The sequence below is a fragment of the Pollachius pollachius genome (genome assembly GCF_949987615.1).
Source record: "Pollachius pollachius genome assembly, chromosome: 6".
NCBI classification, from domain to species: domain Eukaryota; kingdom Metazoa; phylum Chordata; class Actinopteri; order Gadiformes; family Gadidae; genus Pollachius; species Pollachius pollachius.
The window spans coordinates 23,717,818-23,730,509 of record NC_136939.1 but is presented as its reverse complement, the minus strand read 5'-3'; the positions used below and the strand labels follow the sequence as shown (position 1 = coordinate 23,730,509).

Below are 12,692 nucleotides of genomic sequence, written 5' to 3'. Positions count from 1 at the left end.
ACACACACACACACACACACACACACACACACAGTTGTAGTAGTGACGTCATACGGTGTAGACATAAAAAATTATAATAAAAAGACCTGCCAGCCCTCACAATCACACACCGGACTAAATGAATCATACCCCTCCCTTCCCGGTGGATAAGTCTCCCCAATCCCAGTCCGCCTCATATCACGTCTCGCTCCGGCCGAACTTGTCCTTGCTTGAGACGATGGTGTACTAGACCTGTCTCTCGTGCAGAGAGAGACAGGTCTACTAGATATATCACCCTGATATTTCATGCAGCCATACCTCTACACACATATAGAGAGAGACACTCATAGAGAGAGACATACACATAGAGAGAGAGACACACATAGAGAGATACACACACATAGACAGAGAGAGACACACAGACACAAACACAGAGACACACACACACACACACACACACAGGCATCGACACACACAGACAGAGAGACACACACACAGACACACAGACAGAGAGAGACACACACACACACAGAAACACACAGAGAGACACACACACACAGACATCGACACACACACACACACACACACAGAGACACACAAACTGACTGATTCGTCTGTAGAGAAATCAGCCACTTGTCAAAGTGTAGCGCGATAGTGGAAGCGGCTAGTCTTGAACACACCACGTAGACTACCGGGATACATCTTCAAGACGTGCAAATACCTATCGATATATCGATAAAAAGTAATATATCCCATAATGAAGCGGACCAGTGTGGTGTAAACCACCATGTATTAAACCGTGGGGGTTTATGTTCTTGTCCAACATGAGCCAGGGATTTAAAAAGGCACGAAAGGTACAAGGATAAAACGGGAGAATTCTTACCGAACGTTAAAAATCCCAACAGCACCGCGTGCATCAACGCATCCATCGCGAGCTCTTCCTCCGTTCACGGCGCGCGCTGGGGCGGCACTCAAACGGGACCGCGGGACAACTTTCCTCCCGCACCGATCGGACATTCACGAAAAAAATGGCACGAAAAAAAGCAACTCAGGCCACCCGGTGAGTTCCGCAGGAAACGAACGACCACAGACACCGACACGCTATATCCCCCGGGGTAGTCCTTGAAATGGGCCGGTGAGTCGTCTAGTAGGAGCCGACTATAGTTACCGAGAAACGGGGTAGGGAGAAGGCTGAGACTGAGTGAGAGACACCGGGGAAGGCGGGGGGCTGTTGGGGGTTGTCTCGCTGCCAGGCCGGAAGTGAGTGGAGGTTCTTGGTGGTTGGAGGAGGGGGACGAGCTAGGAGGTTCCCGACAGGTACGACCAGACGCGTGCACGTGGTTTGGAGTCGGACGCGCGCATTTAAACATTTTATATCTATAAATATATATTTATTCTAATGAGCTGTGTGTTTGAGCTATAGATGTGTATTTGTATGTATATATATATATATAGATATATATATATATACACACAAAAACACACTATCTATCTATTATTTTTCTATAATAAAATATTTACATATTGTTTTATCTATATATATACACACACAAACACATTTATTGTTATCCTATAATAAAATATCTACATATTCTTTTTATCGATATATATGTTTTTTGAATTTATATATATACAGTATATATATTTATATATTTATTTAAATATATGTTATATAGGCCTATATGTTATATATTTACATATTTTAGATTTTTACTGATCTTTATATACTTTATCTGGTATTGTGGCTGCTATGTGGCTGTTCAGGAACCAAGCCTAAGAATTGTGTATTTGTACGATAAGATGCAATAAAAGTAATTCTGATTCTCAATCATTTACTGATTTATTTAACTGTTGAAGCCGACCTGCTGCCTTTATGGGCCTTAATGGAGGTCAATTTAAAACTCTAACATTGACTCTTGCTGTAGAATGAAGAACCCGCGCATGATTGTTGCACAGATATCGTTGCGTGCTTTAACAGCTCATTCGAAGTGTAGTGTAAACTTTATCCGTGAACAGTTTCACATTGCACGCAAGTGGGTAGTAGGCGATGTACAGCGCACACATGCATGTGTGGCGGGGTAGTGGGTTCACCTGCTCTCGCGAGATATGCAGGCAGTCCCGCCAGGCATGCAAGGGGACAGGGCAGGCAGGGAGAGTCAAAAGTTTGCGTCGAAGTAAGTCCTCCCCCAACCCTAACCCTAACCCAAATCACACAAATACGCAAACACACACACACACACACACACACACTTTTATTACATCTTATTGTAGAAGTACACAATAATAAAATTATTAGGTTTGGTTCCTCAACATGGCAACAATACAGGATAAAGTAAATAAAGATAAGTGCAAATAAAAATATGTTAAAGAAAGAAGTAAAAATAAGTAGCAGCATATGACAATCATAAATAATAATCATAAATACATTAAGTAATTATAATATGTTGTTTATCGTCTCGTATTATGCCCAATTAATCAGCTAAATGCCCTATGATGTAAAAGTAAAAATTTAAATTGGCCCCATGTGATTGACGTGAGCTGACGTCGTCTGGCATGAGGGAGGAACCGCCTACCCTGACGTCATCACCATTCACGTGACTCAGTGGAAAGGTAAAGGGGCGTGTTGTCATTTGCATATTTGCACAGTGACTGATTGTAGCTGACTCATTGTCACATTTCCCATTGTCTGATTAATATAGATACTCGATTTAAATGCGAGTGTGTGCTTGTGCAAGTGTGTGTGTTTGTGTGTGTGTGTGTGTGTGTGTGTGTGTGTTTCTGTGCAAGTGGGTCTGTGTGTGTGTGTGTGTGTGTGTGCACGTGTTTGCTTGTGCGTGTTCGTGTATGCGTACGTGTGTGCACGTGTGTGCGTGTTCATGTGTGTGATTTTGGAAAGGTAATGATTTGAATTTGATTGAATGGCGGGGCTAAATTGTGATTGGGGAATGTGAATCTGATCCGTAAATGCTCACCATCACCATTCAAGCATTCAAGTTTGTCTTTATAATATTAATAATTAATGGTTATGTAGATAAAACGGATTGGAAAGGATGGCTTTCAATTAACTAATCATGTCCGATGCATGCTCATTAATATTAATTGCTGTATATATGACTTTCAGAGTAGCCCTATCTGTTGTTTCTTACGCGTTATACGACGTCTGATGCTGAATGCACGCGTTTACACCGCGTAGAATTTGGGCCTACAAAACGCTAGATCACCATCTAGTGGTCGATTCTTGAGTGTGCAGTTCTACATTATAGAATAAACGACTGTGTTCCAGGTTAAAGGAATACTTCACCGGTGGAGACCATGCGCGGAGCTTGGGGGTGGCTTTCGGGACTGAAGTCCTGAATCTCACGTCAAAAGCCCCGGATCTTTAAGTTATGACAACCCTGACATGTTCCCTCATGTTTCGACTGGTAGTGATTTTCACCTCTTGAAATTGATTTATTTTCATTTTGAAAGCAACAACACATGGAAGCAATGGAAAATGCCATCTCTCGTTCGGTTGTTTAGAACGGTTGCCAGGACAACGTGACGTTTTCTAAACATTCACGTCCCTCAGCAGTCTTGTTAAAGTAGCCTCAGGGTGTGTAACAAACATTACCATGGACATTAGAAATTATTTTAAACTAAACCAACATCCAGTGAAACCGTAGCAGCAGCAGCCCCTGCCAATGACCTGTCAAATGTTACCTTGATGCGCGCTGGCCGGGAGCAGTAGTCCTGGTGCTAGTGCTAAATAGCCTGCATCGGCTAGCTAGGCTGCTATGATAATTACTCCTTTCACACAAAACAGATTACCAGCGTTGTTTAAAATGTCAGAATTCCGTTTTTCTGATTGCGATTCTGTCTCAGCCAATATTGTACAGTGTTGTGTGTTACCAAATGTTACCTTAAATTAAATGTTGAGGTCCACTGAATATCATGAAGAGGTAAAAAAATATCCAAGTCTGACATATCGGTTATTTTAAACTCAAACTTTATTAACGATTTAGATAAGAAATGTACAGATATCGCGTTGCTGCATTCGCTGTTTGACCAGCAGCCAACATGTTAACGATGTTACCGATGCGTGGCTGGTGCTAGACTGTCTTGTTTACGTTCAGCTTGCGTCCATATCCACGTTCATTGAACTTTGACCCCTTTTTAAATGAGTTCTACCAGAGTGATAGATGCGGACAAACCTCTAAAACAATGTAGTACTCAATTGTGTGCATATGTATAATACTTCATCAGTCTCTCACCATAATTCATTCAATATTTTATTCATTCATTCAGTCATTCAATTTGTTCTCATTTACAATAAAGAGATGTACCAACTAAGGCATGAGAATCTTGTTTCACAATACTTTGCATTTGTAATATGTTTTCTTTCCATTAAATAGAGTCGCCTTATAGGAGAAACCTTTCAGTCTATTCCTTTTTTTAAAATAAAAAATAAAAATGGCTTTTAACATGACACGGCACTTTGAATCTACTGAAAGTTAGTCTCAAATTTTAAGTCTCAATTTTCCCATTGTAGTTTACATAAAAATCTCTAGAAGTAAATAGTTAAGTGGTTATTGTTTCTTTCCATTAAATAGTACTGTCTTGAGCAGGCCCTGCAACTGAAAATGTAGGCTATGAATTAGAAGAGATTTAGGATTTGCCAATGTCCAGCAGGTCACCCTAAAATGGACTAGAATGCAGGAAATCGCATTTTAGAAATTCAAATTCTTTTAGGGGAGGACCCCCAGACCCCCCTCTGGGCTAAGCCCCGGATGTACACAAAGTCTGGCTCCGCCTCTGGTGGAGAAATGAATCTGTATTGAAAGCGGGTCACATATTATGTCGAATAGTAACATAAATTTCAAAAGTGCCTCCTTGACCAGGCAAAGGCAGACAGTGACTTTTTGGCGCTTGCGGATTGAAGACGACAACTCCCACAATGCCAATCTGCGTTCACGACCTGAGAGACGTAACATAACCAATAGCGTTCACATCCTGCAGGCCAGCGTGAACAGAGGCATGGAGGAGAAGTGATTGTTGCCGATTGCCATATATAGATACCTATATAATGTATAGGTATCTATATAATGTAATACAATATGCCTATATAATATCACGGCCAAAAGCTGTGTGAGCCTCCGGATGATATTGTGAGTTAAAGGAGACATATAATGGTGTTTTCCCAACAAGTAAACATAGTATTTGAGTTCCAGAAAACATATTTTTGAAGCTGTTTGCTGGAAATAGCTTTTAGGAAAAAAATATTGTCTACCGCTATTGTATTCATTTAACTCTGAAATAACTTGAATGGAACTTTAGATGTTTGGGGATAAGCAGCACAGCAGTCAGGTAGCTATTTACAGCTATAATAACCTGCGTATTTTGTTTATTTAGGTAAAGCATTCTGAAAAAAATTGCATCCACAATAAAGCAAAAAAAAATGCTGCATTTTCATTTTCCCTCTGGGCTAAGCCCCGGATGTTTATGAAACCTAGAGACGCCCCTGATGCTGGAGATGCTATTCAGGAGCAGAGGAGTAAACTACAACCGTCCACAGTGGATGATGGGCTTTTTTTGCACAGCAATCTAAAGCACCACGCCAAACACCAGATAGTGTAATTCCCCGGCGTTCCATCTAATGTGTCTAATTTTCAATCGGTTGCGGGTCGGGCGTCGGTATCAATTTATAGCGGGTATGGTCAGGTGCGGAATGTAATTCTCAGGTACGGGCGGGTGCGGGTTGGCAAAATAAGATCCGAGTGTTGATTCTCGGCCATGGTGGAGAAGGAATTGGGGGAAGAAACGTTGGCTTTGAATCTCTGAAGTCCACATTGAACTGCAACTCCAGATTGATGTGGAACTGCGAACCGCGACATGGAGGAGAAAGGGATTGTTGCCCGCGATTGTCTCCCGCCAGAGCCCCGCTACAATCCCTTTCTCCTCCATGTCGCGGTTCAGTCTATTTCAGATTGATGTGGAAGTGGAAGAACGAGAGATGTCGGGGAACCAAACAGAGTTGTTTGAGAGGATATTATGAATATTATGGTTCTCCGACGTCTCTGGTCCTTCCAAATCAATGTTGCAATAAAATCTGGACTTCAGAGAATCAAAGCCAAAGTTTCTTCCCCCAATTCTTTCTCCACCATGGCCGAGAATCAATACACGGGTCTCCACTTCGGCTGTTTCCCAATGCAAATTTGCTTCTGCCATGGTCGGGGGTTTGTGTTGGTCTAGTTCTCTAGCTAAGTGGTGAAGAAATATGGCGGACATTGTGTTTACATCTCGTACGCAAGCTCCCGCCCCCCTCATTCCTTATTGGTGGGCTTACAAAAATTTGCAGAACCAGTGGTTTGTAGTTCTCGGCCCTTTTAGCAGGCAAGCACATTTCTACTGACATGATGTCAAACGCGTCATTTGACGTCAGGCCAGGAGAAATGTAAGGAGGACAACTGGGCCAAGGGAAGAATGGGTTAGACTAAGGGAAGAAAAAACTATTTTTAAATATTATTATTATAGCAATTTTTTAATGATAGAACACTGGTTCTGTAAAGTATCCCTTTAAGATGAGTTGAGGTTAATTGTTACAATACTGGTTCTAGGTTAAAATGAGTTATGGTCAATTGTTATACTGGTATCAGGTTAAGATGAGTTGAGGTTAATTGTTATACTACTGGTACTAGGTTACATTTACATTTACATTTAGGGGATTTAGCAGACGCTTTTATCCAAAGCGACTTACAGTAAGTGCATTTGTTACAATAAGTACATTTGTCATAAGAAGTGAAACAATATATCACTGTCGGTACAGTAAAGATGTTCATAGAATCAAGTGCAAGTATTACAATCGCTAGGCTAACCCATTCCCCATGTAAAGCAATGACAGCAGCTACTGTAGATGCTACACAATTAAGTACCTTGAATAAGTGCAATGTACAAGTGCCAGGTTAAGATGAGTTGGGGTTAATTGTTATACTACTGGTACTAGGTTAAGATGAGTTGAGGTTTATTATTACACTACAGGTACTTGGTTAAGATTAATTGTTACACTACAAGCAGGGCCTTGTTTCGCGGGAAAAGTAGGATTTTTTGACTCCACATAACACATAGGTCAATAACTTTTGAACTACACATACAAGAGCGCTCTCTAGTGGCTAACATAGAGATAGCCAAATCATCTCAAATCACAACTCCCTAGGACGAAAAGTGTTTCAAGTTTGCAATTTTTATTCCTTCCTACTTCCTTCTGTCAGCCCCCCACCTAACACAGGAAGCTCTCTAGATGAGGCAGGCTGGTGTGTCTGTGTGTGTCTGTGTGTGTGTGTGTGTGTGTGTGTGTGTGTGTGTGTGTGTGTGTGCGTGTGAGGTTTCAGTTGCAATCAGCGGTGGGTGAGGATGGAGCTCTTTCCTGTGTGTCTCTTCATGCTGGCTGCCTTCACGGCCGCCTCCTCAGCAGGTACACTTATACACCGAGACTAAAGCCTGAAGTTATACCCTTTTAACTTTGCCTTTATTTTCTGTAACATATGTATTTAATTGTGTTTGTGTGTGTGTGTGTGTGTGTGTGTGTGCGTGTGTGTTCGCGCACGTGTGTGTGTGTGTTAACTTTGCCTTTATTTTCTGTTACGTATCTATGTGTGTGTATGTGTGTGTTATCTTTGCCTTTATTTTCTGTTACATATCTATCATTTATGAGCGTGTGTATGTGTGTGTTCGTGCATGTGTGCGTGTGTGTGTGTGTTAACTTTGCCTTTATTTTCTGTTACGTATCTATTTTATTTAATTACTCTACAATGCATTTTTTTACTTTGCCTTCTTTTCTTTTACTTATCTGTGTTATTTTATTATTTTATTTTATTCTATGACAATGTTTCCATGTGAAGCACTTTGAGTCTGACTCGTGAATGAAAAGTGCTAAGAGCTGGTTCATATTCATCAGGCATAGCCTTTATTAGATGAGGCCTCTCTCGTTCAAAGAATTGTAAACCAATAGTCCATTGTTACATTAACATTGTTGTTTACAAGTCTAGTATGAAATGTATTATTCAGTGTTTTTGATATGTCTTAATATTCACCGGCATGAGAGAAATAAGCCATCTAACCTAATAATTGACAGTGTTACCATAATTTAATTGCGTTATTAGAACATTTATGTTTACATTTAATTACAACGTATTTATATTTACAGTAAGTTTAACAAATGTTACTACTATTAGTTATAACATATTCACATTTACATTTAGTTATTACCTCTTCTTCCTTTCCTTATCTCATCACATCTACCATCTCCTTATCTCCTCTCCTCCACTCTCCTGAAATCCCTCTACTCATATAATTTCCTCCTGACATCTTTCTCCTCATCTCATCTCTACTCTACTCTACTCTACTCTACTCTACTCCAGTCTTACAGTCTCAAAGGTCCAACTCCTCCCTCTTCTCCCTGCAGGTCCGCCCACGGGCGACCTTTACGTGGAGGCCGGCTCCGAGAGCTTCATACTGCCGCTGCCCTCAGAAACCGTTGTGTTGCCGGACGACTACTTGATCTGGAAGCGGAATGGGGGCTTGGTTTACAGAAAGGGGGCCCAGAAGAATGAGTTCACAGTGCTGAGCCCGAGCTGGGCCCTGAAAGTGCCAGCAGCGGCACTGCAGGTGGTGGGACAGGTGGACGTCTACACTGTGGAGGTTCACAACCGGGATGGAAGGACAAAGCTCAAGATGAAGACCACCCTCCATCTGCTGGCTGGGCCCAAAAGCGTCAGGGACATGTGCTTTCAGGGGCAGCGCTAGAAGTGGCGGGGCTAAGGGGCGATTTGCGGCCCCCCTAACTGAAGTAACTTTAGTTATTTTAGTTACTTTAGTTAATTGAGTTACTTAAGTTACTTAAGTCACTTTAATTACTTCAGGTACTTCAGCTACGTTTGCTGTAACTTGCAGGAGCGGCACTAAACGCACCAGGGCTATGGGGGGATTTGCGGCCCTCCAATCTCACAAAGGAATACAAATATTGATGTTTACATCGTAAGCCTCGAAGCATAATTGCATAAGTCACTTTGATTGGTTTAGGATATAGCCAATGGGGAACAGTGAATCAGCAGCGTTAGGAGAGTAGAATTAGGTTAGATATCGCTATTTGGGATGTTTTGGAAAAACTTTCAAAGAGACAGATTCAATAATCTTGCTATGTTTTATTTTTTTATCATATTATATTTACAACAAAGTGCATTGCTATATAACCTGATAGAAAAACGTTTAGAATTACAATCAATAAATTGGATATTTATTTGCATAAAATGGAATTACTGTCAAGTCTTATAGCAGCAAAGCACACTGATGTACACTGAAACCGTATATACAGTATTACATCAGAATTCACTATGGACAACTACAAGCGTCGCTCACTGGGCTTTCAACTCAAACCACCAGCAGGGGGCGACAGAACTAATTTAGAATCGGTAACGAATCCACCCCGCAGCTGTCGCCAGTTTAGGCAAGTTTGCTGCAAACAGTGTTGCCAGATTGGGCCAGATTTCCCGGCCAATCTGGCAATGCTGGCGGGGAAGGGCTTCCAGATTGGGTGGGAAATCAGGCCGAATCTGGCAACACTGAATGATGAAGATGAATAATGAACCGAATTGGCTTTGCAGTGCCATATTCAGCGGATAGGGGTGACCGTCACAAAGGTCAGTCATTAAGGAATTTTAAACAGAGGGACCAGGGGCCTTTACAAATTCTCTTTTTTGAATAGGAAATTTCCTTTCCTATGGAGATGGCCCGGAAGTGCTTGGAGGAAAGGGGGGTCGAATTCTAAAAATGCTTAGGAAAGGAGCATTGATGCTTCCTTTAACCCTCTTTTAGCATAGGTTACTCCTGAGCAACCTTTGCAAAAGGAAAGGAGAAAGTGGTATCCCATAATCCTTTATGGCGGCAATATTTAAAGGGAACATATTATAGAACCAGGTGTGAGTGTGATAAGCCTTACAAGCCGTTTTGAAAATCTGGCCCATATGACATAGTGGGCGTGTCCACCTAGATCTGTGCTGGATAGATGAGCAACGTTTACTTCAGTCCACTGGGTAGGCTGGTAGATTGATCTATCCAGCACACATCTAGGTGGACACGCCCACTAGTTATGTCATATGGGGCAGATTTTCAAAACGGCTTGGTGGCATAATATGTCCCCTCTTAAACTCGAGGTTCCCCAGATTTGGGAAGACCGTGGTCACTCTCGCAGCAAAAGGCATACAACACTGCCCTTATTATGTAGGAATAGTCATATCAAATTAAACATGAGAAACTCCGCTACAAGCACATATAAGTCATTTTTACACACACCAAACACAACTCAAACAGTGAGCATATTAATTAGACAAATCAGACAATTAAAAATAGGCTGGGGCTTAAGAGGTTAAAGCAACATGCCACCGAGGAAGTTTACAGACGCGGTAAAGCAGAAGAATAGAAGAGAAGAAAATACAATTGATAATGATGGATACCAATTCCAAAAGCATATTGAATCGAAATGAAATCATTTATTGTTGGTTATTAAGCACACGATATACACCGTAAGAAAATAAAATGCAGACTTCACATTTAAGAAAGACTACTGGGGGTAGTTAATTTCAACATCATCATAAATTGAGCCTCTTTTTTTCACATGCGATTTGGGATTCAACTGGCCTAAAATATTTTCATTGGCCAAGTCCCACCTAAGGGATTCTCACTGTTTGCGACAACCTGATTGAAATCAATACGACAAGAACGCATGGATCAAAAGAGCACTTGTTGTGTAGACCAACTTCGGAAAACTGTAGTTCCACCGTAGAGACGCTAGAGGTCAGCAATACTCCCCGTCGCGCAATGACGTCGGTTAGGAAAAGTGGAGTCGATTTCATTTTAAACAGTGCTGTCTTTTCCTATGTTCGAAAGGAAGCACCTTTCATCTCTCCTTGACCCGAGGACGTTTTCCACAAAGGAGGCATAAAGGTTAGGAGATGTGACTATTCGTAGAGGCCCCAAATGTTTAAAATGCACTGACAGTTGCACTTTACTGGTCTCTAATCTAACACACACACACACACACACACACACACACACACACACACACACACACACACACACACACACACACACAGGGTACTCTGTTAGCACTTTAAAGATGCTGTGAAAAATGTATTAAAATTGATTTTAATATGACATTATTGAAGAAATATGAATTTCTTCACGATGATTATAATGATCATTATAATTATAATATTATTAATTAATTATAAACGATTATGTATTGTTGTAATAATAATAATGTACAATAATGTACATGTACAGAAGAGGGGAGGCGATGCAGATTCTGGGTGAACTCTGAACAAGTGAGTCTCTTGAGTCCAACCTTCTTCTAGTAAAGATGAATTGCAACGCGGGTTGGTCCGGGACGTCTCTGTGTGGAACGAGTTGTGATGGTGGAGGTGGCGACGAGTGATCTCAACATTTCCTGTTGAGAACCGGAATGCGCAGATACATGCTTTCTGTTCTCTTGTTGTCCCAACCGCAGTTTCCCCAACTCGTTGCAATAATGCAGGAAGAGTCATGTGTGTGTGTGTGTGTGTGTGTGTGTGTGTGTGTGTGTGTGTGTGTGTGTGTGTGTGTGTGTGTGTGTGTGTGCGTGTGTGTGTGTATGTGCGCTCGAGTGTGTGTTTGTGAGAGAGAGTGTGTTAATGCATGTGTCTTTGTGTGTATGTATGTTTTTACATTAAAATGTTAGAGGATGCTTTTTATCCAAAGCGACTCACAACAAGAAACCCCAAAAAGTGCAAGAATCATGCAAGTACATAACATTTATCAAATAAATAAGCAAACTGCTTCAAGTGCTACATCATATAAATGAATGCTCCCATATCTCTAACTTCGGTAGCCCCCGGAAGGCTTAAAGGTGACATATTACACCACCAGGTGGGAGCGTGATTAGCCTTACAGGCCACTTTGAAAATCTGCCTCTTCAGGCATCACCGGTGGGTCGTCCACCTAGATGTGTGCTGGATAGATCAGTCTACCAGCCTACCCAGTGGACTGTGGCAAACGTTGCTCATCTATCCGTCATACATCTAGGTGGACACGAATAATATGTCACCTTTAAGTAGGCCAGCTGTGAGTCATAATAAAGATTGTCAATTAACTTTCGCAACCACACTTTACCGGGCAGAAGTAAAGAAGGTCACCACGGTAGTCGTAAGGGGGGGAGAGTGAGCAAGGGAGAGAGGGGGGGGGGGGGGGGGGGGGGGGGGGTGAGAGAGAGAGAGAGGTAAAGAGAGAAAGGGGGGGTCTTGGGAAGGGTAAGTAAAAAAGATATAAAATAATAATAGAAAATATTTCCAAAAGTGTTAATTTCTATAATTTCAATACTAAGAATTATGATTGTTGTAATACTAATTACAAAAACCAATGTTGGCCACTCGTTTTAATATGTAACAGTTTAATTTTGTACAAATGTTTGGTTCACGTGTCATTTTTGAAAAGTGGGTCACTTCTGTGAAAAGATTAGGAACCACCTACACAGACAAACACACACACACACACACACACACACACACACACACACACACACACACACTTGCATGTCACACCACTTGAAGCAAATAAAACTACACATTCAAATACAAGAACGATACTCACTGTGAAAACCGTTGGTACTTTCTTCTTGTTTGTGTTTATTACACAGAAGACAATCGAAG

General features: G+C 41.4%; 2 protein-coding genes across 2 annotated transcripts in view; one reads left to right on the top strand and one right to left on the bottom strand.

Annotated features, from left to right (window-relative positions):
- Positions 1-1,210, bottom strand: part of ptgfrnb (prostaglandin F2 receptor inhibitor b) — a 56,392-nt gene extending 55,182 nt beyond the window's left edge. Inside the window, exon 1 of the mRNA XM_079737791.1 lies at positions 863-1,210. Within this exon, the coding sequence (XP_079593917.1) occupies positions 863-908 (46 nt within the window). The 5' untranslated portion in view covers positions 909-1,210. The remainder of the gene's footprint in view (positions 1-862) is intronic.
- A 6,146-nt stretch (positions 1,211-7,356) lies between these two features.
- On the top strand, positions 7,357-9,203 carry LOC307077262 (uncharacterized protein). Its single transcript, XM_079738610.1, has 2 exons — positions 7,357-7,426; positions 8,417-9,203. Exons 1-2 carry the CDS (start codon positions 7,366-7,368, stop codon positions 8,755-8,757), a joined length of 402 nt encoding a protein of 133 aa, XP_079594736.1. The 5' UTR covers positions 7,357-7,365; the 3' UTR covers positions 8,758-9,203.
- The last annotated feature ends 3,489 nt before the right edge of the window (positions 9,204-12,692 follow it).